The 26,685-nt window shown below is 45.4% G+C and overlaps 1 protein-coding gene across 4 annotated transcripts; it reads right to left on the reverse strand.

The window, feature by feature from the left end:
• Positions 1-295: 295 nt before the first annotated feature.
• On the reverse strand, positions 296-26,682 carry CNOT9 (CCR4-NOT transcription complex subunit 9). 4 transcript variants are annotated; one of them, XM_053286841.1, is made up of 8 exons: positions 26,396-26,682; positions 16,863-17,042; positions 15,981-16,096; positions 13,059-13,168; positions 11,246-11,355; positions 10,338-10,436; positions 2,489-2,580; positions 296-1,910 (listed from the first exon to the last, which is right to left on the reverse strand). In XM_053286841.1, the coding sequence occupies exons 1-8, from the start codon at positions 26,417-26,419 to the stop codon at positions 1,739-1,741; spliced, it is 903 nt and encodes a 300-aa protein (XP_053142816.1). In that variant the 5' UTR covers positions 26,420-26,682; the 3' UTR covers positions 296-1,738. The 4 variants fall into 4 exon arrangements, with proteins under 4 accessions (XP_053142816.1, XP_053142805.1, XP_053142827.1 ...); XM_053286830.1 differs by having other exon boundaries at positions 296-1,913; XM_053286852.1 differs by having other exon boundaries at positions 296-1,907; positions 26,396-26,674.
• Positions 26,683-26,685: the final 3 nt, after the last annotated feature.

The following is a 26,685-nucleotide window of genomic DNA, read 5'->3' on the forward strand; positions in this document are numbered from 1 at the left end:
TTGCAGGAGAGCAATAGCAAGAGAGGGGGCATGCCCTCACTTCTTGTATCTGGGCTTCCCAAAGGCATCTGGTGGGCCACTGTGGGAAACAGGAAGGTGGACTAGATAGGCCTTGGACCTGATCCAGCAGGTCTGTTCTTAAGCAAAAAGAATAGTCTTTCCCTCATTTAAAGAAAAGTGCAATATTGCCCCTCTGTGGCAGGAGCAAGGTTTCCTGGAGATGCTTCCTTGCAATCAGTACTACAACCCTCCCTGGCCACCTTTCAAGATATTGTTAAGTCAATGAGGATCCAGATTCATTTGGCTTATTTTTTATTCAAGTTACAAAACAGAAGCAGTTGTCCACTCAAGGCAGGGATGGAAAAACAAGGCTGTTATAAAACTGGGAGCCGCTGTAAGAGCGAAAGCAGTCCATGTAGAGAGGAAAGAGTTAAGACACTCTTGGCGTGGCCTGGCCAGCCATCAACAAAGAAATAATGTTCCTACCCAAAGCAGCAGCAGGTGCTGAGGCCAAGGGACCAGAAGCCACCTGCTCCCAGTCTTGTTGTGCAACTGACAAACAGCCTGCATTATTCCCCCACCACTCCTGACCCTTCTTTTCGTTGGCTTCATTCATTCAGAAGGCAGGGGCGAGGCTGCCACTGCAGACTGCTCAATGCCTCTTTGGCCAAGGTGGACACCAACAACCAGGGGCAGGTTCCAGTGGATGAACTGGATGCAATTAGCCTGGCAGCAGGGCAACCAGCACAACAGCCCTTGCGCTTTGAGGTCACTGCGCTTACCAGCACCAGCCAACAAGACTGAAATACCTGCAGCCTTTACTAACTCTCCGAAATAGCTCTTGGTCCCTATGCCATTTGCTCACCCCTGGGGTTAACCCTATACTAACCAGAGGCACTGGCTGCAACCAAGTGAAAGGCCACATGGCTTGCTCATTCTAAGCCATGGCACCCACAAAACAACCCTTCCTCCCTGGCACAGTTTGAATGGTAGAGGAATGTTTTGGTGGCATTTTGGATCTTACTGACAAGGAAGTAAGTGAGGTGAATCCATGGGACATTTGACACTGGTTCAAATATAGTCACAAAGGCAGGGACTGTTCTAATGCATGGCCAAAGGAAGTCCAGGAAGTCACTGCTTCTGACAAACCAGGAACAAGCCTTTAAGAAGGTGAGGATATACTAGGTTACCATTCCCCTCCAAATTCCTCAGAGAGCTTAAACTCTAAAGGGCTCCAGCCACAATGGCTGAACTTATTAAAGAGAAAGGTTCAGGGACTCCTCTTTCAGAAGCATGGTCCCCAGTCAGAAAGAGGGAAATAGGCCTCCTCTGCTTAGGGCCAGGTGCAGCTCAACCGGTACTCCTAAGAGGGTCAAATGACCAGACCAACCTTTATTGAACTTACATGTAAACACTGATTAACAAGGAAACTGAGGAACACTTCCCAAGCCTGAAACACTGAACCAGATAGGGAGAGATGCTATTGGCAGCAGCACTGCCCAGCTTGGTGCTCGACTGATCATTGCAACAAAGCCCACACTCTAAGTGGGCTTCTCTGTCCCAACTGTGTTTGCTGGTGTCATAATCCTCAGAGGCATGGTGAGAAGTTGCTATAGAATGGGCCTGCAGTCCAAGGAGCTGCCCACACATGCCTGACAGGATCTGGAAGAGGTCATTGGTTCCTGGCTCTCTGTAAACCTGAGCTGTTTCCTCCTGGGTTCTGCCACCTCCTTGGCTGTCACTGCGGAGGAAGGGGGATGCCCCTGGGGTCGGTGACTTGGCCTTCTTGCAGATTCTTGACCAGCTGTGCCAGCCAGCGCTTGGTGGTGGTGTCATCTTTCAGAACCTGGGCAAAGGTGGTGTCTTTCAGCTGGTCAGGAAGGCACTGCCTGAGGGCTTCCCGTGCCCTACATCAGAAGACAAGAAAGAGGGGGGCCAACAAATAAACTCACATGGACGAGAGGGGAGCAAGCCCCCCTCTGGAATACTTAAGGCTACAATCACTGCTGTTCTTCATGTCAGAGCCATCTGAACAAACTAACAGGATACCATCATACCCTCTATACCCAAATATTTAATCACTGGAACAAGAGAACATGACCTACGACCGAAGTATAATGACTTGAAGGAATGGGGTGAAGAGGACATTAGCTCTTTATAATTCTGTCAGTTCGCTCTTCTGAGCTGTGTGACAGCAAGGGTGGAGCCTGACTCTTATAACTGAGAGTACGTTAAGTCTCTGCTTATAGGGTCAGGTCAGGTCCCACTTGAACTAGCTTCAGTCTCCTGAGTATCTGGGAGAATCCTGGAAGAACCCAGTCAGACTATAAGTTGCTTGTAGTTACAGATATGACTGGAAGAGAGCCACCAGTTTCATGTTCCTCTGGAGATGCAGAAAGAGTTGGCCACCCCACCTTGGCACTGCAAAGTACAACATCAATTTCCCCATTCCCACCAAGAGACCTATGGAAACTTCTAAGATGTCTACCTTGGATTATCAGAAAGGCGAAGGTAACAACGGACCACATGCTTCAATAGTCTGGCAGAAGGCTCCTTGGAAAGTTGCAGGACCATTTTACCCTAGGTTAAAACAAAGTAGAACAAAAGAATTTATTGAAGTCAAATCATGAGTAAACTGCCTTTGCTTGCATTCATCCCTTGTTACCCTTCCCACCTACAATCTAATTACAATGTAAGCTCCTTGGTGAAGAAACTCGTCTTTTACTTATGTTACTCAGCAATGCACCATGTACAGTACACGTATGGCACTATATACATAGTAAAATAATTTTAAGACAGACTTGCTGTTTCCTAGATATATCAATGGTTTGCTTTTCTGAAAATATGCATGAGTTACTGGCAAGAACCTAAGATTTTTCAGACAGGCACTTCTGCCATCATGGAGTAACCCAATGAGGAACCTAGTTTGGAATCTGGAAAAGTGGAATCAATTTCTTATTCTACTAATGATCCCGTGAATCTCCCTAGAAAAGTCACTCCCCCTAGACACCTTTTCTGTAACTGGGAACCAGGAGTATTGCTTTGATTCCCACAGGGGTTGGGAGAAAAGACAGAAGATACAAAGGAATTATTATTTGATTCAGCAAGCTGTGCCCTCAAGGGTACATCACCACAATCTACCATGCCAAAACCCAACTCTAAATAATTTAGCACACGATCATGCTTCTTGAATTGTCTGGGATTACTATATTAAACATAGCCCTCAAATAATTACCACCTCCCCACCTACTTTAAAATGCAAGAGCTTTATTAAATAACATGAACACAATGAAAAAACAAATAATCCAATTTGATACCAAAACCACAATACAGTGCCTGTTAATGAAAGTCTGTGGCCAATGATCCAAAGCAATTATATGCTTGAGCAGGCATGTGCTGCCCACACAGCTGAAGCTTGCTTTGAAGTTTTCACAGATCCAACTGCAGAAGAGCCCAGCAATTTTAAACTAAACAGCAATGGGAGTTGCCACAAGAACATCAAAAGTCAGCTTAAGCAGTATACACAGTTTTTGTCTGTGCATGCTTATTGCTTTCCTGAACTGCTGCCCTCGTCTAATGAGGTCTGGTCATGGAAGCTTTATTCAGCATGTCTAATAATCTATCTATTATATTAATCCTCGTAGACGTGCCTCTGTGGGGATGCGTCCCGGCAACACAGCGGATTGGCTGGGCAGCGGAGGCGCCGGATTGGCTGGGCAGTGGTTGGCCGTGTAGGGAAGTGGCCGCTTAGGGAGGAAAGGAAAAGAAGGAAAGCGGGCAAGCGGAGAGGAGAACTGAACGGAATGGGGCAGAAGGGAGGGGGGAAGCTGCAGGGAGAGAAAGCGGGGGAGCCTGGCTGGGCAGAGACAAACGGCTGGCCGCTTCGGAAGATGCTCACTAGAGGGAGGGCCATGCAGGAAGGAGCTGGCTGAACGCTTGGCAGCCCGAGTCCGACACTGGGGACTGGAGGAAGGACGAGGCAGCAACGGCCAGCGGGGAAAACACAAGCAGGCTAAAAAGCGTGTGGGAGGGGAGAGCATGAATGAGAGAGCGAAAAAAAGAAAGAAAGAGGGAGAAACGGAGGAGAAAGCAAGCTGGGGCAGAAGGCTTGGGGGGGAGGGGACTGGGGTAGAAGGCTGGGGGAGGGGGGAGTGTACTGCGGAGGAAAGCAGCGGGCTGTGGAGCTGGTACTTGGCCCAGTGGGGGGCCCGCCCCGCCCGCGGAAGCCAGGCAGCGGGGGGACCTTCCCCGCCCGCGGAGGCCAGGTGCCCGTGGGAGGCCGGGGCGGGAGGGAACCAGGCAGCAAAACTTCCCTGTTCACCACCCAGGAGGAGGAGCAGTGGTGGCGGGGCCCTTTTTGGCCGCCCGCTGCCCAGTAAGGCCTGTGGCAGCAGAGGTAAAGAACTCAGTGCGGGGAGGGGGAGGGCAGGAGAGAGTGGGGCAGGGGGAAGGGGGGAAAGCCCACCCTAAAGAGTGCACAGATGCTCTGTGTGGGTCGGCTAGTTAAGTTGTTATTTCAACAGCAGCTGCAGCCAGAGAAGCTCTTAGGACCGGGTCATGGGGATCTGGCTCAGTCTCTGCTGCCGGGGGCGCCTACAAATGCTCCCTTCGGTGCAAGCGACGGCCATCTGTGCAGGCCCCCACCCCCGCCGTAGTGCGTGGACGGGTGCCGGGGGGGGGACACCCTCAGTGGGGATGGGGCCACACTGTTAGCAGCCGTGCTGTGTATGCTCTGCTGGCAGCAGACCGGGACTCAGGAGCAGCTGCTGGGCTCGACCTCTCGGCCCAGTGGCCCATGAGAACTAAGAGGAGCTTCCTTGCAGTTCTCGCGAGGAACGGTGCACCAGAGCTTCCGAGAACTGTGAGGAAGCTTCTAACAGTTCTCAAGGGCAACTGGGGCGAGAGGTCAAGCCCAGTGGCCACTCTACTCTCCGACACCACAGGTTCACGGGGATGGGGGCTCTGCTTGGCTCACCCCCACACCCCAGCTGCACACTTCGTGTGGCTTGAATTTTTCAAGTTGCAGTGGCATGGGGTGGCGGCAGGTAGGAGGCCCCCCTGGACCTTTCGGCACCACAGTTTGCAGCAGTTGTAACTTAAAAAAAAAAAAACCCTTTTAATTTCAACTTTGCTGGGGGGGCGGTGAATCCGAAGCACTTCAGCTCCGGGCAACAAAATTACCTAGGAGTTCCCCTGGTTGCAGCACAGCCGTTTAAAAAGCAACAGGACTGGGTGGAAAGCATAACACATCTCCGATATAGCTCATCACATGAAACTATGTCATCAGTGGTGGTCTTCTCAGGTTTTAGAGGACTCATAACAGCCCTGCAAAAGATCAGTGCTTTCATACAGGAACTGCTTTGTTTCTTTCATACTTTCATATGAAAGCTTCATACAGCTGTCATACAGAAACAGTACTGAGACATGGTGGTGTTGCTTTTCAAGGTTTTGAGGCACATTTGCTGCTTGACATCAAAATGTAATCAGTCTGCCCTTGCATGTGTGGAGGAACGAGGCCTAGACTGGGTTTCTGTAAATAAGCCCATGCATTGTTGTTAATGTTCCAATACTTCTTTTTGTAAATAGCCCTTGTATTATGAATGAATTATAAATTGTATTATATTCCCAAAACTGAATTATTGTAAATAGTATTCTGTGGTTGCAAACCCCTGTGCATGGAGAAAGTTGGCAGGGTCAAAAATTCCAACTTGTTTTTGTATAGTTTGACATTCTGATTTTTGGAGGGAAAAGATATTTTTTTAATGGAGGGAAATTTTGTTCTTCTAATTGGATGGCTTAAAAAACACTGTTGGGCCAGAGAAACTGTATATATTGTGAGAGTTTAGAGAGGGCAGAGTCCTAGAAGTCAGTCAAGTCAAGTCTGCTGGAGAAAGTCCGAGTTGGAGATCGCAGAAGGAGGAAGAGAGTCTGGAAGTCTGCTAGTGAGTCCAGGAAAGCAGAGTGAGCAGCCAGCAAGAGGAGAAGCTTAGCTGAAATTACTAGAAGAAAAGGAAGAGCCAGACTGGATTGAGCCCCAGATCTGTGCTGTAATTAGAACAAAAAGACTACCCAGCAAGCCAGAAGCTGAAAAAAAAGCACAGAAGACCAAGTAGGGACCAGTATAGAGTCAGGTAGTGATTGCATTTTCCCAATTTTTATTTTCCCCTGACCTGCTCTGTTAATAACTGTTTTGACTTTGTATTTTTGCTGCAAAAGTAAAATTTTAATTGAACCAATTTTTATAAAAGAAAACTTTCTTGTTATAAAAAAACTAGAAGCTTGTTCATTTGTCTCCACCCCATGCAGATAAGCATTTCCACAATACTGTAACTAACTCTAACTCTATATACACACACACACACACACACACACACACACACACAGGTGAAACCCGGAAAATTAGAATATCGTGAAAAAGTCCATTTCAGTAATGCAAATTAAAAGGTGAAACTGATATATGAGACAGACGCATTACATGCAAAGCGAAATAAGTCAAGCCTTAATTTGTTATAATTGTGATGATCATGGCGTACAGCTCATGAAAACCCCAAATCCACAATCTCAGAAAATTAGAATATTACATGGAACCAAGAAGACAAGGATTGAAGAATTTCATGAGCTGTACGCCATGATCATCACAATTATAACAAATTAAGGCTTGACTTATCTCGCTTTGCATGTAATGCGTCTGTCTCATATATCAGTTTCACCTTTTAATTTGCATTACTGAAATTAATGGACTTTTGCACGATATTCTAATTTTCCGGGTTTCACCTGTGTGTGTGTGTGTGTGTGTGTGTGTGTGTGTGTGTATGTATATATATATATATAGAGAGAGAGAGAGAGAGAGAGAGAGAGAGAGAGAGAGAGAGAGCGCTAGCATGGTGTAATGGTTAGAGTACTGGACTAGGACTGGGGAGACCCGAGTTCAAATCCCCATTCAGCCATGATACTAGCTGGGTGACTCTGGGCCAGTCACTTCTCTCTCAGCCTAGCCTACTTCACAGGGTTGTTGTGAAAGAGAAACTTAAGTATGTAGTACACTGCTCTGGGCTCCTTGGAGGAAGACTGGGATATAAATACAATAATAATAAATTGCCCCAACACTGGAGACACAAAAGACCAGCTGCTGATTGAAAAAATGATTTTAGAAAATTGCAAGAGAAGAAAAACCAATCTAAGTGTTGCATGGATTGACTACAAGAAAGCCTTCGACTCATTGCCTCACACATGGATACTAAAATGTTTAGAAACAACTGGTGTCAGCAAAAACATTCAGATATTTATTAAAAACGCAATGAGCATGTGGAGTACACAGTTAACAATCAATGGTGAGACACTTGGACAGGTTAGCATTAGAAGAGGTATTTTCCAAGGGGACTCACTATCCCCTCTGTTGTTTGAAATCGCCATGACTCCACTTTCACAAATACTAAACAAAACAGGCCTCAGATACCAAACATCTAAAACATCAAGTAAAATCAACCATCTGCTGTACATAGACGAAATGAAGTTGTATGGAAAGTCCCAGTCAGAAATCGAATCACTGCAAAACACTGTCCGTATATTCAGTAGCGATATAGCAATGGAATTTGGACTAGACAAGTGTGCTGCATTAATAATGAACAGAGGGAAAATAAGAAAAACAGAAGGAACAGAACTGCCCAATGGAAGCAACATCAAGAACCTGGAAGAGAAAGAACATTACAAATACTTGGACATTCTCCAGGCTGATAACATTGCACACACTCAAGTTAAAAGAAAAATTGGAAGTGAATACATCAGGAGAGTTAGAAAAATCCTCAAGTCCAAACTCAATGGCGAGAACACCATACAAGCCATAAACACCTGGGCTATACCTGTTATCAGATACACTGCAGGAATAATAGACTGGACCCAGGCAGAGCTAGAGACGCTAGATCGTAAGACCAGGAAAATCATGACCATCAATCATGCTCTGCACCCCCGCAGTGATGTAGATAGGCTATACCTCCCTCGCAGCTCAAGTGGAAGAGGAATGCTGCAAGTCCATCAAACAGTAGAGGAGGAGAAAAGAGGCCTTGAAGAATATATCAAGGACAGTGAAGAAGATGCACTTCAAATGGTCAATAATGCGAAACTATTCAACACCAATGAAAGAAAACAGGCCTACAAGAAAGAACAAGTCAAGAACCGAGCAGAAAAATGGAAAAATAAGCCACTGCATGGTCAATATTTGCACAATATAAGCGGAAAAATCAGACATCACCAAGACCTGGCAATGGCTTAAGAATGGCAACTTGAAGAAAGAAACAGAGGGTTTAATACTGGCTGCACAAGAACAGGCACTAAGAACAAATGCAATAAGAGCAAAAGTCGAAAAGTCAACCACAAACAGCAAGTGCCGCCTTTGTAAAGAAGCAGATGAAACCGTGGACCACCTAATCAGCTGTTGTAAAAAGATCGCACAGACTGACTACAAACAAAGGCATGACAAGGTAGCAGGGATGATACACTGGAACATCTGCAAAAAATACAAGCTACCTGTAGCCAAAAATTGGTGGGACCATAAAACTGAAAAAGTTGTCGAAAACGAAGATGTGAAAATATTATGGGACTTCCGACTACAAACAGACAAACATCTGCCACACAATATACCAGATATAACTGCAGTCGAGAAGAAAGAAAAACAAGTTAAAATAATTGACATAGCAATACGAGGGGATAGCAGAATAGAAGAAAAAGAAATGGAAAAAAATCACAAAATACAAAGATCTACAAATTGAAATTGAAAGGCTGTGGCAGAAAAAGACCAAAATAATCCCAGTGGTAATTGGTACCCTAGGTGCAATTCCAAAACAACTTGAAGAGAACCTCAACACCACAGGGGCCACAGAAATCACCATCAGCCAATTACAAAAAGCAACTTTACTGGGAAGAGCCTATATTTTGCGACGATATCTATAATAACCAACTATATTGATGATAAAATTCAGCCATCCCAGGTCCTTGGGAAGGACTCAATGTCTGGATAAAACAAACCAGTTAATAACACCTGTCTGACTGTGTAAACAAGAAATAATAATAACTAGCTGACCCGTGCGGCCGCCGCCGCCCTGCGGGGGCCGAGTGCGACCGCGGCCGCCGCCGCCTCGCCTCCGCGGCCGGGCCCGGCCAGTCCCGCCGCCTCGCCTCCGCAGCCCGGCCAGTCCCGCCACCTTGCTTCCGCGGCCGGGCCCGGCCGGGCCAGGCCACCTCTCTCTCTCCTCCCGCCCGTCTCCGGCGGGGCAGAGTGCGGCCGCCGCTGCCAGCGGGCCTGGTCGGCCCCAGAGTGCCGCCGCCAATGCCGCCACCGGCCCCAGAGTGCCGCCATCAGGCCCGCCGCCTTGCCTCCACGCCGGGCCCAGCCCGGCCAGTCCCACCGCCTCGCCTCCGCGGCCCGGCCAGTCCCGCCGCCTCGCTTCCGCAGCCGGGCCCGGCCCCGCCGCCTCGCTGGACCCCGCCGCCTTGCCCCGCCTTGCTGGGCCTGCCGCTCGCTGGGCCCCGCCACCACGGCCTGGCCTGCCACCATCGCTCTGGGCCCGCCGCTTCGCCCCGCCTCACGGCCGGGGCCGCCGCCGCCACCTTGCTGGGCTCTGCCGCCGCGGCCCTGGGCCCGCCGCCTTGCCTCCGCAGCCGCCCAGCAAGCAAATTCTCCTGGGTGTGCTGCCAACCAATCGGGCGCCCCCTGCAGCCCAGCCAATCAGCTGGGCTGCCGGGACACATTTCTCTTGGGCACACCCAGGAGAATTATATATATAGATTATGTGTGTGTGTGTGTGTATAAATAAATAAATAAAATCAGTATTGTGGAAAGGCTTATCGGCATGGAGTGGAGACAAATGAACAAGCTTCTAGTTTTTTTTATAACAAGAAAGTTTTCTTTTAGAAAAATTGGTTCAATTAAAACATTACTTTTGCAGCAAAAAATAAAAAGTCAAAACAGTTAATAACAGAGCAGGTCAGGGGAAAATAAAAACTGGGAATATGCAATCACTACCGGACTCTATACTGGTCCCTACTTGGTCTTCTGTGCTTTCTTTTCAGCTTCTGGCTTGCTGGGTAGTCTTTTTGTTCTAATTACAGCACGGAGTTTTTGATAAAGGTGAAGGGTTGTTGCAGTGGACCCAGCCATACCAAAAGTTCATTTGGTGGTAGCAGTAAAAAGGTCAGGAGGAACAGAGGGCTGTTCCTCCATACCATGCGACTAAGGCTTCTATTACAAGGCTCCAACCTACATTCACTGCATCTTGCTCTAGAAATTTTTTGTTTCTGCTTAAGAAGTTATACTGAGCTATCAAGCAATCAGAGCAGCTTACCAATATCATTGCAACATGAGAAAATCGCTCATAAGTCTGACAGATATAAGCCAGCCCCGTATCATCCAATAGGATCTTCTGTAGAATAAAAGTAGCAACCTGAAAGACAGAAGAGGGCATGGCTGAATAAGTGCTTCAGTTACACAACTGCGTAGGGTTAGACTGCGTCTCCATAACCTGATCATAATCTAGAGGGACTGGTTGCAAAACATTTAAACCTCTGAGAGGAGACTTTGACAACTATAAAACAAAATACAAACTTCATGTAACACAGTGACAAGAGGAGCAGAGGGTACTGTAACTAAGTATCTGTCCCAGTACCAGAGATAAGCCACAGTACCAGACATAAGCCGCATTGGTCAGATTGACTGGAGGGACAAACCCTAACTAAAAACCAGTAATTTTAGGACAACAAGTTCCTAAGCAGTGTGTGTAGGACTAAGATGACCATGGGACAGGATATGAAAGATACTCAGAATCTCATGAAGCACACAGATCCACACATAACTCACCTCACAGCAGGCTTCTCATGTAAGTTGGATATTGTGATGACACCTATACAACTACTGGGCCTTTTCAAACAGGTGCTGGGAGAATAATTTATTTTAAAAGTTGTACAGATGCTACAGCAAAAATTAGCATGAAAGCAGCTTGGATGAAAAGCAGTACAAAAAGGGAATAGACATTATCCAGCCTTGCTCTCAAAGCAGTGTTTTGGAAGGAGGCAAGCAGTGAATCACAACCATTTGTGGATACATCTGCAATCACTCCCCAGAGAGAACCAGCCAACTAACCTTGTATGGTGAACAGGTCTGCTACATGCAGGAACATGATGTACACGATGCATTGGAAAGTAAAGAGAAAGCAGCCAAAAAGCTAAAATCACTTCATTACACTAAAAGCAATACCGTTTTGGAAAGTTCGCTGCCAGACTCCATGATGCGTAAGCACAAAGGGATAATTTCCGTCGTCAGTAAGAAGTTGATTACTTCTTGCTCATCTGTCTTTACCAGGGCCCCTTAAAAAAACACACCAAAAACACCTCAAATAATAGTTTCATATAATCTGGTAAAGCTCCACTGCAAGCAGAACTATAGGAACCAAACAGGGCTACCAGAAATCCAGTGACTGACATGAGGAGGAAAGTTACTCAAAGTAGGCTCATCGAAATTAAAAGGACCACTTAAGCAATGCCTAGCCTCTCATTTTAATTTCAATGGGACTACTTTGAGTAATTTTCCTTATGCAAGTTAGCAAGACCAGCCTTTTAACCCAGTTCTCCTCTGCATGAATTCTTACCATGGCCACTAAAATACTGAGGCTTGTATAGTCCAAGCAGTAGAACATATAATACTCAATTTTTAATTAGTCTATTATACTCTTTAGAAGTGTTTGGGTTTTGGCAATGGTGGATCATCCTTGAAGAGACCCTTATATGAAACCAGAGAGTTCTGCCATTAAAGCAGTTCTCTCAAGAGACTGGGGTGGGCGGGTGGCGAAGCTGAGAGTAGCACTCCCTCAGGTATACAGGACTTATGGAGTTGTTTATGGTCTGGGTCAACATCAACAACTTGAATTGGGACCAAAAGCTAATTGGGGACCAGTGCAACTGCTTCCAAACTGGCCAGAGGTTCCAGTTCCCTGTGCTTCTTTAAATGTATTCTGATGCATTTTGCACCAGCTGAAGCTTCCTAGTGTTCTTCAAAAGGTAGCCCAACATAACTACAATAATAAATCCTTGAGCAGAATTTATGCATTTGTAAGCTCAAGGACAGGAGAAGCTCGTCCCAAAGAGTTGGAGGAGCACTAAAGGAAGCACAGCTGCCTTTCTTTCTCAGAGCTCAGTTAGCTCCTTTCTCTCTCATCCTGTTCTGCCCTAGCATTAATGAGAGCTTTGCTGCCTGCAGGCTGGCCATTTGTCAGGAGGAGCTCTGTGGACTTGTCAATGATTAACCAGCCTATGCAGCTCTACCTGATGAATGGCCAGCCTGCAAGCAGTGTGGCTCATTAATGCTGGGGTGGGGTGGGAGAGAGGAACAAACAGAGCTATGAGAAGGAAAGGCAGCTGTGCTTCCTTTGGTGCCCCTCCCAAGTTGGTTGGGATGAGCTGCTCCTGTTCTTGAGGTTACAAACGCATGAAAGGTGGCAAGATCATTAAGCTCCAAGGAGAGCCCCAGGTAACATATTAGATGGATTGGATAAGAAAGGCTGCTCACTGCCACAATAAGCACACATATCTGTGTACTCAATCAGACAGGTAGGGCTCACAGCATAATTAGTGGGCAGCTCCAACTCTTCAGAATGCCTGTTTCACCAACTCTAATTACTTCTATTTTGTCCCAATTTAATTTTAAAAATAAATCCTGAGGTAAATTGGGACAGAAGAAATGGCAAATTTAACTGCAGAACAGAAACATTTGACTTGCCTCCATTGTTATTGTATTTAATTCCTGGCTGAACAGTGACTTCTGCCATACTTGCTTCCCAGAAGCCTTACAGCAAAGAGTACAGAATCACAACATGGAAGTTATTTCTAGCACTTAATTATGTGCTACATAATTCTACAAATCTGTGCAATATTAGAACTCGTTCTCTGACAACACATAGTCCAAACCTCAGAAGAGTTTGTTCCAGAATACCACAGTGATCTTCTCTGGCCTTCTAACTGATGTGTCTCAGGAATGAGGTCTTACTGTTCCCAGCATCAGAGAAGATGCTTACCAATTACTCCTAGGCTGGTGAGTCGTAGATACTCAAAAGGACGGGTCTTGCTGACAGTGTGCAAGAAAGGATACAAGAAGAGAGGGATGTGAGCAGCAAGGAAGGCTGACCTAGACAAAGGCAGGAAAAACAAATTGATTGATTTTTTTGATTGATTGATGGATTGATATACCGCCCTTCCAAAAATGGCTCAGGGAGGTTTACAACAAATGAAAACAATTAAAATCAATTAACAGTTAAAATCAAAACTAAACAAATTAAACACTTAAAATCATTTCATCATTAAACATACCAACATTAAAATCATTTAAAACCAGCATTAAAATTTAAATGATGAATCTAATTAAAAGTTTGGGTGAATAAATGTATCTTCAGCACCTTTTTAAAAGTTGCCAGAGATGGGGAAGGCTCTTATTTCAACAGGGAGTGCATTCCAAAGTCCAGGGGCAGCAAAAGAGAAGGCCCTTTCCCGAGTAGCCACCAAGCAAGTTGGCGGCAACTGCAGGCGAACCTCTTTAGATGATCTCAACAGGTGGTGGGGCTCATGATGAAGAAGACGTTCTCTTATATACCCAGGGCCTAAGCTGTTTAGGGCTTTATAGGTAATAACCAGCACCCTGTATTTTGTCCGGAAAGGTATCGGCAGCCAATGTAATTCTTTCAACACAGGAGCGATATGGTCTCTCCTAGATGATCCAGAGACCAACCTGGCTGTCCCATTCTTGACCAACTGCAGTTTCCAGACTACGTATAAAGGCAGCCTCATATAGAGCACATTGAAGTTATCCAGCCTACGGGCTGCCAGCATATGTACTACCATTTTGAGGTTGTTCATCTCAAGAAATGGATGCAGCTGGCGTATCAGCCAAAGCTGATAAAAAGCACCTCTGGTCACTGCCTCAACCTGGGACACCAGGGAGAAGTTCAGATCCAGAAGCATCCACCACACTGCATACCTGTTCCTTCTGGGGGAGCATGACCCCATCCAGAACCGGCAGATCAAAATCGTCTCCTGAGTTCCAACCCTGCACAATAAGTATCTACGTCTTATTTGGATTCAGCCTCAGTTTGTTATCCCTCATCCAGCCCATTACTGCCTCCAGGCCAGCATTTAGGGAGTTTATGCCTTTGCCCGATGAGGTTGACATGGAGAAGTAGATCTGGGCGTCATCAGCATACTGAAAACACCCTGCAGCAAATCTCCTGATGATCTCTCGCAGAGGTTTCATGTAGATGTTGAACAACATTGGAGACAATATGGAGCCCTGAGGGACACCATAGGAAAATTCAGATTTTGAAGAACAGTCCCTGAGGGACACCATCTGGAATCAGCCTGTGAGGTAGGAGCAAAACACTGAAGACAATCTGCTAACATAATAACCTAGAGCCATCAAAAGTATTCAGATATTAACACTAAACATACTAAGGCAGCAAACAGCTTTAACAATTTCAGAGCAGTAAAGGCGCAAGTATCAATCATACAGTGGACATAGTAAGAGGAAATACATAGTAGCTGGGAAGTGGATGTAAATGCACGAAAACTGGCATATCTGGAACCACTTCGCTGCTTGTAGCATTGGCATATATTAACTATTTGTTCTAAGAGATGAGATTTTAACATTACTTCTCACATCCAAGAGATGCCAAGTTCTTGGAGTTTCACAAACCATCCTGCCACCAAGATAGACAAAATGGAGGCTGCCCATGTGTATTCAGTGGCTGACATTCAGACTGTTATCCAAGTAGGTAAAGAACTACTTAATTGCAACAGGAGTAATTTAGCCTGGATATCAGCCATTTATTTTACATTTTTAGTATAAAACATCCTGGTCCTAACTAAAATTCACCATGGCCTCTTTCCTCCTACTTTGCTATCTGCAATAGCCTCAGACACTTCCATTCTTTTTTCCTTACTGCCTCTTGTGCCTGGAACTCCCTCTCAGAGGTCATGTGTGGTGACACTTCTCTCTTCCTCAAAAGCCTTGTCAAAACCCTCCTCCTCCCTGATGTTTTTAGCTTAACCCCTCAGATTCATCCAACCAAAATGAAGACTAAGCTCATACCATTGCATTTGCTCACAATCCTAGCCTCTCCCATTCCTCTCTGCTGTTTTGTCATCCTCTCCTCCATACACTCCTGGTCAAAATTTGCACTATGAGCAACTTGGGGCAGGGATCTGTCTTTGCAGTGGCGGGAGTGTGTGTGGATTATTTCCTAAAGCATTAAACACATTGATGGTGCTGCATATATAATATGAGTTTTATCAAAGAAGCTAAACAACTGAGCTACAGAGTTTCAGCTCACAAACAATTGTTTTGTGGAGGCTAGGAAACTCATTCTATTTTCTCATTTTCCCAGCAACCTAGGTGCTATTATGGGACCTCTCCTTCAGCAAGAGCAACAATCTGAGAAGATAACCCTGTCAGACTAGCTTCTTGCCAATAGTTTAACTGGCAGAAAAAACCAAGCAGCTTGACTGCATTTAGTCACAGAGGAAGCCTGAAACCACAGAACTCAAAAAGCAGTAACAAATAATGAAAAGACTTACAAAATGGTCCCCGTCCCCCCTCCCCCACCAGCAAGGGTATGGGACATTAAAGATGTCACTTCGTCCATTTGCTGAAACCAATTTAACTGTATGCTTTTTGGAACAGGATAACTACTTACATCTTTACACAATGGCCACCATCCAGAGAGTCCTTTCTGTCATGTCCAGTGGGATTTAATCAGCTCTCTTTGTGTGGCTTCCATATGCATAATTTTCATACCATAATTTAAGCTCTGCTATTTGCTCTGCCAATAAGATGCAAGTGACCGCAGGTAAGAAGCTTGCCTGCACTGCCTTTTCTCCAATTTCAGACATAAACCTTGCTAGAGAAATAAATTATGCTTTTCCAGAGAACCAACACAAAGCATATATACCTGGTTTCTGGATGTGATGCAACACATTGCAGAAGTGCCAGAGCATTGCAGACTCTGTTGGACTGATGAGCTGTCAAAGTTGGCGGATTTATAGATGGGTAGATATTTACAATTTCCTAGGAGTAGAAAGCAAAGCAGAAATGTTTGTGAGGAAATACTTTTAAACAATTAAGCACTCAAGAGTTGTCAAATCCTCCCACTAATTCCTTATGGCTGATTAATGTCTCATTTTGATAGAATTTCAAGCAAGAAATAACCCCTGCTAACTGAGCAAAGATGCAACTTTTAAAGTGGCGATTCTCTTATATTTAGCAGGGGGAGAGCAACTGGCCCTATCCAACCCCAGCACATCATCGCTCCAGTGGCTGTTTCTGGTGTCAACCTTATGTTTATTTTTAGATTGTGAGCCCTTTGGGGACATGGGATCACCTTATTTATGTATTGTTTATTTTTCTATGTAAACTGCTTTGGGAACTTTGGGTGAAGAACTGTATATAAATGTTCGTCATCGGTCTATAAATATTTGTCGTCGTCGTGGTAGTAGTAGTGCTTGGAATTTAGAGAATTTCAGAGCCAGTTGTAAGAGCCCAAAGAATGCAAAAAAGAATAGCTACAACAGAGATGTCCATTCACCTTTAGCTATAATTTTCAATATGCAAGTAATGCCTACTGTAAATAGTTCTATTGCCACATTCCAACACTCTTAGTACTTGCACTTTTACTGGACCTAGTAACATAATTTCAACATATGTTATACCACCAAAAGGGCGGCGGCGGGGGGGGGAGTGGTGGTTTGCAATAAGGGAACTCGGACAGTGTCAAAGAATTTGCCCGCAAGACATTCTGGCAAACTATTTAAATCAAAGAAGATGTTCTACCCACCTGTAATAGAGCTGCAATTGTGCCAAATGAGTGCCATAGCATTGGGGCAAGATCAGGAACAGATTCTCGCTTTTTACTCAGCTCCAGCAGTGCATTTTCACGAGTCTCAGGACTGGAAAGCTCATTGATCCACTGATAAATCTTCTCTCTATCAACCTGAGCCAGTGCCGTTGGCACAGGCTTTGAAGGAAAATGAAATTTAAGTAAAGGTCTCTGGTCCCACCTAGTCAAACCAGAATGATAACCAACGAATAATTAGTATTGCCTCGTTGAATGCTTCAAAGCCAGGAGTGATCAGTAGACACTTGCAAGTAAACATGGATGGAATCAAGTCCTATTTTCTTCAATAGGATGTACTTCCACCTAGGCGTGCATAGGACTGCAGCCTTAAAGTAAACACAGTATCAGCACTGGGAAGAAAATATTGTACAGCAGAGGAAAAACAAAACTTTCAAGAGAACTGCACTCCACTGCACTGTTCTAATGAGCCCCTATAGACAATCATTTCACCAAACAGTAGCAGCTGATACATGGTAAAAGTGTCCTTATCACTTGATACAGTTGGCTGGGATAACCTTGGAATAGTTTAGTCATCTATTTAGACTCAGTGCTAGTGCTCTGGGCTTTTAGATAGTGTTCAGTCATAGTTCTCTAATATCTTTTTGCTTGGGCAGCAAGCTCTGCTTCATCTCTTAATAAGATAGCTTTGGACTGCCAAGTGGAATAAAACCTTTGTCTCACACAAAAATTAAGAGGATCTTGGCTCCTATTGGTGAATGGCAGCTGAAGCCTTCTTGCCTATCAGATCAAGATAAGAGAAACTGAGAAAAACTGGGGCAGGTTAGCTGCCAGATTAAAACAAGTTTGTGTTACACTGAGAATTACACTGAGAAGTGTTAGAGGGATACAAAATGACCACTGAAGAAGCAAATGAAAACTCTCTATGATTTCTATCCAACGTTGAACAGCAGACCTGTGCTTTGGCACTGCTAAAGTTGAACAATCTGCATCATCGTTTCAATACTGTGCGGAGGCTGGCCCTTCACAGCACAGATCTCCACACAACATTGTGCACTTCTGGTGCATGGGGCTTCCATTAAGGGAAACAGAGCCCTATGCTACTGAAGCAATGGCTGGGGAAAGATGCAGCACAAGATGTGTGCAGGGAGAGCTAGGAGCAGTAGTCCTTCCAAGTGTTTCCCCCATAGGAAACCAGAAGTACACACAGCAAGTGGCCACCTCCATATGATACTTACACAATGTTGCAGATGATTTGGCTTCAATTGCGCCAAAACACAAGCCTGCTGAACAGCAGTCCAAAGCACATGCATTTTTTTAATCAGCTGTGTAATAATCTCTTACACACTGCCCCAAGGCTGACCCACAATGGAAGAAATCCTCAGTGTTCTGTTTCTGGCTTGTTCACATACTCCTGTTTCAAGGTCATCACATGTGACCACAGCGCGAAGTACACCTAACTGGGCAAAGAGGCAACTTTTTAACATGGTGATTCTCTTTATTTAGCAGGGGGAGAATAACTGGCCCTATCCACCCCCAGTACCTCCAGTGACTATGGCTGGTGTCTATCATGTCTCTTTTTAGATTATGAGTCCTTTAGGGACAGGGATCCATCTTATCTATATAATTCTCTTATATAGATATATAGGGCATGGCAGCTCTTGCAAGAGTTTGCAAACAGAAGCACCTGATTGGGTTACTGGTCGGAAGATGTTCTTGACTGTAGAGGAGAGGAATCTATATCTATCTATCTATAAAAATGAAAAAGAGTAGTGGGCAAGGGACTGCAAAGACAGGGGTTGTGAGGGAGGAAAGAGTCCCTTCAGGAGAAGGAGGCTGCCGTTGCCATTGAGGAAACAAGATGAACAAGATCTGTTAACTCAGGAAGGGAGGGAGAGAGCAAGAAAGAGAGAAGGGAGGGAGGGGAAGAAAGAGAGGAAGAGTGAATGGAGGAGGGAGAATTAGGGAAAAAGAAGGGGGGGAAGAGAGAAAGAAGGAAGGGCGAGGGACAGGCCCAAGCCTGACAGGATAGTAGAAGGGTGCATCCTCTGTGCATCTATGCAGCCAAGGAATGGCCCCATGCCTCCCCTACAGGGTTAGCGCACCTCCACAATATTCCACACATGGGTTATTGACTTTGTGGATCTCTTACCTAGGAACTCACATGGTTATAGATATATCCTGACTGCTATTGAATCTATGAGTGGGTGGATGGAAGTGTGACCCACCAAGAGGAACACTGCAGCAGTTGCAGCAAAGAAACTCTACCAAGAGATTTTTCTGTTGCTGTGGAACACCCTGCTACTTGTTGACGGCCTGAGGAGAACGAGCAGCCACGGCAGCAGTGGCAGCAAAGAAGAGCCCAGTCAACCGCTGCTGCTCCTGTGGGGAGGATCAGGAGCGGGGCTCAGGTGAGGGCGGGCAGGTCTCTGGAGACAGGGAGCTGCAGCTTGGCCAGTAAGTGCCAGCAATGCTGCAGCCGTGACCAAGAGGGGTGAGAGGGATGGAAGCAACCGGATGGAGGAGGAGCAGGACTGTGGCTCATATTAGGGCGGAGAGATCTCCGAGGTGAGGGGAGCAATCAAGTACTAGTGCACAGATGCTCTGCGCAGGTTAAGCTAGTTTATTATTTCTCTATGTAAACCACTTTGGAACCTTTTGTTGAAAAGCAGTATATAATTGGTTGTTTTTGTTGTTATATACTGGTTCAGGTTCTAGAACTGCTGTTATATTGGAGCCTAACAGTTCTTACCTGAAAAAGATGCTCATTAGCTGGTTCTCAGAGAGGAAGGGGTTCTCAAACTCAGGGACAGAAAAAGGGTAAGAAAGGCTGAGAATGCCCCAGGTTGGTGTCTGAAATATCCCCTTTGCTTGAGTAGCAACATCCAAAGTGGGTAGGAGAAGGTGGCACAAGGGAAATGGTAGGTCTCAGTCCTCCCTCTTTCCCCCCATCAATGGGGAAGAGAGTATTTTAGCAATACAGGCAACCAGATAAAGAAAAATAGAATATAAGGACATGTTTTTGCATGGTAATTGCTAATCTTATTTGCATCATTGTCTTTGCAAGCTAAACATTTCTAATTGCAATCAGTCATTTACTGTTTCATTTGCCTTAAAACATGAGAATGTACTTTGCTTAAAAAAAGTTTTATAGTCACTTTGCGGGGTCTCTTTTCATAATTCTATTCTGAGTAAATGGAAAGATTATTTTTAATCATTTTTCCAGTGCCAAAAGCTGCAGTATAGCAGTACACTCACCCTACCCATTAAATATCTGCAGTTCCAGAACTTCAAGCGTGAATGTAATAAACATTGAATGCATTAATTATTTAGACTAGAGCCTCTTATAGCTGTCTGAACCTGAAAAAAATCAGCTGTTCACTATAATCTAAGATTGAAGATTCACTCAAAGCCATAACACAAATGCCTAAGAGAAAATGCCTAAATGGTCCACCCAAGAAGATTATTGGATCCAACTGGATTCCAAGAAGCCTTGGCAGGATTTAGTGTTGGCTCTGCTGGTGATCCTGTTGATGCCTCTGTGGAGAACTGGAACAGCAAACTTACCAGGGCAGTGAATATGATCACTCTCCGACCCGCTTCTAAACAGATCTCTTGCTGTATGGAAGAACTATGGGGGCAGAAGCAGCAAGGTAGCCCACTGAAGCGCAACTGGAGAAAGACTCAACTAAAATCTGACACATTCCAACATTTTAAGATCTATGCTCAGCCAATACTTGCAGCAAAGAAGCAATTTTTTACTGCCCGTATTGCATCCACAAGCTCATGTGTGGCCTCCCAGCTCCAGGCAGTTTGAAGGAAACTGATTATCCAAATCGATTTCGAACTGGCTTTCAGGTGGGCTATGGGGTGGAGATGGCACTGGTTGGCCTGGTGGATGATCTCCAATTAGGAACTGACAGAGGGAGTGTGACTCTCCTACCTCTCAGACAGATTCTAGATGGTAACCCTTGGAAATGGATGCTTTTCAAAATCTGAACTTTTATATGGTGTCCCTCAGGGTTCCATATAGTCTTCAATGCTCTTTAACATCTACATGAAACCATTGGGAGAGATCATAAGGAGATTTGGTACAGGATGCTATCAGCAGTGTTCCCTCTGTTTTTCATCTGTGCACAGAATAAGTTTTGTTCTATGTGACAGTATCAAGGCAGTGTGTGCATACATGCAATCAGAATGGGGTCTTCCTGATTCAGCCTGAGCAGGATTTAAAATTAACTAAGCAAACATTAAAAAACTTGTCTGTGTGCACACATGCATATGCCTTAGAGGGACACTGGTCATCAGTATGCTGATGACATCCAAATTTATTTCTCCATGTCAACATCATCAGAAGAAGGCATAACCTACCTAAATGCCTGCTTGGAGGCGGTGATGGGCTGGATGAGGAACAACAAAAGACTGAATCCAGATAAGATGGCAGTACTTATTGTGCAGGGGTCGGAACTCAACAGATTATTTTGATCTGCCAGTACTGGATGAGATCACGCTTCCTCAGAAGGAACAGGTCAGGGGGTGCTTCTGGATTCAAACTTCTCCCTGGTGTCCCAGGTTGAGGTAGTGGCCAGAGGTACTTTTTTTCAAATTCTACTCATATGCCAGCTGTGTCCATTTCTTCAGATAAATTACCTCAGAACAGTGGCTGCCTTTGTACATAGTCCAGAAACTGCAGCTGGTACAGAATTTGGCAGCCTGGTTAGTCTCTGGGTCATCTTGGAGAGACCATATTACTCCTATACCTATACTAAAAGAGCGACACTGGCTACCAATAGGTTTCCAGGCAAAATACAAGGTGCTAGTTGTAACCTATAAATAGCAATAGCAATAGCAATAGCACTTACATTTATATACCGCTCTATAGCCGGAGCTCTCTAAGCGGTTTACAATGATTTAGCATATTGCCCCCAACATTTCTGGGTACTCATTTTACCGACCTCGGAAGGATGGAAGGCTGAGTCAACCTTGAGCCCCTGGTCAGGATCGAACTTGTAACCTTCTGGTTACAGGGCGGCAGTTTTACCACTGCGCCACCAGGGTAAAACTGTATAGGTGCTGGTTATAACCTATAACCTAAACAGCTTAGGCCCTGGGTATTTAAGAGAATGACTTCTTCACTAAGAGCCCCATCGCCCATTGAAATAATCCAGAGAGGTTTGTCTGCAGTTGCCACCAGCTCATATGCTGGCGACCCAGGGAAGGGCCTTTTCTGATGCCACTCCAAGACTCTAGAATGCACTCCCTGCTACAATAAGAGCCTCCACATCTCTGACAACGTTTTTAAAGTCACTAAAGTCTTATTTTTTCACCCAAGCTTTTTAACAGGACTGTGGTTTCAAATTGTTTTAAGGTTTTTATTTTTAATCTGTTGTATGTTGTTGTCAACTGCCCAGAGATAGAAGTTTGTGGCGATATACAAATGTGAAAAATAAATAAAATGACAGACAAAAGTATCTGTGGTGGAGTTAGCACATATACTCTTCTATATCAATGAAGCTATTCTGATGATCACTGAAAACTGGGCTAGGGGAGCCCAGCCTGGTTTCCAGGGATTGTTGGAGGTTCCATGGCGGCTAACCTGTCTGACAACCCCTCCTCTTAAACAAGGTTAATGGAGCGAGCGCTCTGTTAACCTTGTTTTTCTGCTCGTGTTCTGGCACACTTGGGGGGGAGGGGGGGTCCCAAGAAGGCATCGCACATTTGCACATTCATGGGGTTCGGGGCGTTGCGTGGTGCCACTCCCCTTCCCCCAGTTCCTGGAGCTCCCGATGGAGCTTGGCCAAGCACGTGAAAGGCTGACCGGAGTAGCTGTTCATCTGGGCGGCCAATTCAGCCGCCCAGTAATGAGCAACTGCGCATGTGCAGGGACAGTGGGCTAAGCCCTCTCTCTCCGCATGAACCATTCACACGAACTAGTCATGTGAAGCACCTCAGTGTGTGCTATTACGAACCAGAACTAGAGGCAATAAAGAAATGGGATTGTCAACAAAAATGGCAAGTTCATCTCAAATTCCTCCTACTCTGCCTTGCAATGTAAAGCAAGAAAATGGAAATTAGAGCTATGCATGGAGTATCTGATGCCAATGAATCTGCAGCACCCCCTGGTGCCATGCAGTGGTGGCCGCTCTCCACACAGTTCCACACTTCTCATACGTCCACACACCTTCCCAGCCAGCCCCATGGGCTCCCATTCCTGAAGAAGAGGAACAGCACCAAATGTAGGCAGAACTACATGGAGATGACTGGCCACATGATGCCAGGTGAAGGAAGCACTGCATATTCATTAGCACTGGATGCTCCAATGCAGTCCTAATGGAAACATGTAATGTGAAATCAGATTATGCACTTCCTTGGCTCTCACATTATAGCAGCAAATGAGTTGGGCAAGTGCACACAATAATGTTATGCCATTTTTTTTTTAGCAGCAGCCCTATGTTTTTATCACATCTAGTTTAATTCAGTGTTGACAGAATATTGACCATTGGTGATTCACAAAACTCTAGTTGTTATAACTGAGTCAGAGAATACAAACACTGAACAGCAATCTGGGAAACACAACAATAATGTTTACAAACCTCACCTTTCCAGGCAGCATTGCAGCTTTGGGAGCATTTAAACAAAACCCTCTAGCTCAAATGCCACATCCTGGAAGGAAGCAGGTGGAGACAAAGAGGGTACACTGCATTTTTCCTCCAAGCCACATTCCAATGTCAATTTGTGTAGAAGGGATTTCATATCCAAGATGTAATGGTAGCTCCTTTCATTCCCTTGGCTCATCATACATGGACATGAGAAATTAAGGATAGTACTCTGGAAGTTGTCTTCTGCGAAAAGACCTCTGTCTAAAAATCAGGAACTACAGAACACTAAAGACTTCATCTTGTATCATGCTTTTAAATCCTCAGCACAGCTTGGGTGAGCGTGGCTTGTAGGGATGTGCACTTACCCCTCCCGCTGCTTCCTCCCACGCTGGAATTCATTTTTGGAAAAGCCCATCGGGGTGGCAGCATACCTCCCTGCTGCCCGTTTTCCAGATATGACCGGAAGTCTCTGCTGTGTCCGTGCCAGCATATCCAGTCATATCCAGAAACCGGGGGCAACGGGGCAGCAGGGAGGTTCACTGCCACCCCAATGGGCTTTTCAACAAATGGACACCGGGGGGGGGGGGGGGAGAAGCAGCGGGAGGAGTACATGTACCCTTCCCCGCTCTTAAAACTGCACCCCTACTAGGGGTGTGCACAGAACTGCCAAACTGTGGTCCGGCACTGGGGTGGGGGGTTGCTTTAAGAGCGGGGGGAGGGTTTACTTACCCCTCCCACCGCTTTCCTGCTCTGGCGCCTGTAATTTTAGTAGTAATTGGGGCGGCAGGATACCTCCCTGCCGCCCCTTCCCACTTTCGCTATGAAAAACTCCCAGGAGTCCTCTGCGTGCGCACACATTGTGCGCACGCTTCACGTCTCTGTAAACATGTTGTTAGTGTACAGTACCCCAACTACTGCCTGCAACATCAGAACTAAATTTCAAAAGAGCTGGTACCTTGTAACATTGTTGACAGTGTGCCATTGGATCTCACCACACAGTCCAGTTCCCTCTTTTTCAGATTTTTGTACCACCTCTCTAAGGCACTGAATCCTCCTCTGCATCTCCATTCACAACCATAGTTTGTTATTAATTCCTATGTTTCCATAGTCCCTTATTAACTCCTACATTTCCTGTCCCTGCTTAGCTTTTATAAACCTACTGGCTTTAAGTACCCGGTGCTGCTCGGGCTTATGGTATGAGTTTCCCATTGTTATTACATCCATATGTTTTGTGGATATAAAGTGTGTTGTTGAGTCGATGTTGACTCTTGGCGACCACAGAGACCTGTGGTTGTCTTTTGGTAGAATACAGGAGAGGTTTATCATTGCCATCTCCCGTGCAGTATAAGATGATGCTTTTCAGCATCTTCCTATATCGCTGCTGCCCAATATAGATGTTTCCCATAGTCTGGGAAACATACCAGCGGGGATTCTAACTGGGAACCTCTGGCTTGCTGATCAAGTCATTTCCCTGCTGCGCCATTAGGTGGTTAGTTTGTGGATATACTTGTATATCCATCTGTTTGTGTGAGGTGGTTGTCATAGTTCCCGGGTACCCTACGTTACATGTATGATCCTAGGAAGTCATTTTCTCAAATTTGTTCCCGATAGCTCAAAGGGTGTGGGAATGTATAAGAAACAGACAAACATTCAGTTTTATATACATAGATGAACAAGCTTTAGGATACAAATGCTAACAGTCCTACATAGCTCATGAAACAGCTGTTGAGAGCTCCTGCTGAATTACCAGTTACATAACTAAACAATTTAACTGAAGACTTCTTACAATAAAGATGTTATTGTTTATATGATTTTCTTGTTAGTTGTCTCTTTTCCCTTGGCAAATAGGCAAGCAATAGATCTTTCAGAGTAAAAAAAGGCAGCAAGAACAGTACAGCACTGTACTGGCAGAACAAACAGTGAGGAAAAGGTAAAAAAAGATAGAACAGGGACAGTATGGAATACAGAAAAGGAAACCGTAAAGGGACAGGCCTAGAGCCCTAATGCTAGCTAGAAAGGAAACCTTTAACTGCAATGGGAGCATTTATGCCTAGTCATGTTTTCTTTTAATACCTTTTTCTACCGAAGTTACTCACTTGGCCCCATTACCCATTCTCAGTTGTTGCTAACACATCGCAAACAAGGGTTATGAGTTACATTGCTAGAAAGTTTCAAGTGTCCCCGGACGGGACAAATATTATTGTCAAACTTTACTCTGCCAAGAATCAACGACATTTTAAAATAGGCTGCAACCCTAGCCCTCTTAAAAAGAAAGTCTAATTCAAGTCAGAGAAACTAATTTCCTTGTAAATACGTTTGTGAACAGGCTTTATGGAAAACAGACTTTCTTCACCTTAAGGAGAACTAATCCCTGCCGTGTGACGATACATTCACCCAGGCATGAAATCCTTTAACGAACTTGACTTTGCCTCGTTGAGATGCACTCGAATGCGAATGACCTAAGCGGCGCGCACCAGAAAATGGGCCGGGACCTACGCTTGTTCGCATAAATCTACATATGTAAATTTAAGTACACGCAGGAACCCAACCACTTCTTTACAAGCTTTTTATCCAAAAATCACCACTTAACTGAACCACGCTTTAAAGTTACCAGCACTAACCAGCCGGCAAAAGAAAAACACATCAATTAGCAAAAGACAAAGTAGCGTCAGGTCCACGCGAGCAGCCGACAGCTTTCTTTCCCGACCAGCGAAATGCAGAGACGAAGGCTTCCTAAGGAGGGCCATTTGGCGGGAAGAAGGCAGAGCTCCGTTCTCCAAGCCCGCCTCGCTGGCCATGGAGAAGGGAGCGAGGGAGGCTTTTTCGCTCCTCGGCCAGACCCCGTTCCCTTCGCCGTTCCTTTCGCCCAGCCCCTCCCCTCCCCTCCCCAGCAGGCAGCTCCAGGCCTCATCTTACCGCGGCCGTCGCCAAACTGTGCATGGTCGGAGCTTCCGAGAGAAAGCTCAAGAGGCAGCTTCTACCTCAGCCGCCGCCATCATGGATCCAGCGAGAGGCCGCCACCTCTTCCTCCGCTTGGTATTTCCGTAACCTTTGATCCCTCTCTGGGCATCAGCAATAGGCCTGAAGAAACCGACTTGAGCGCACGCGCCTTGAGAGCTCGAAGCGGATAGTTAATTTAAAAAAAAAAAACAACAACCCACAAAACCCTCACGAGCTATACACTGCGCATGCGCAGAGGCACGAGA

The sequence above is a fragment of the Hemicordylus capensis genome, chromosome 1 (assembly GCF_027244095.1).
Source record: "Hemicordylus capensis ecotype Gifberg chromosome 1, rHemCap1.1.pri, whole genome shotgun sequence".
Classification (NCBI taxonomy): Eukaryota; Metazoa; Chordata; class Lepidosauria; order Squamata; family Cordylidae; genus Hemicordylus; species Hemicordylus capensis.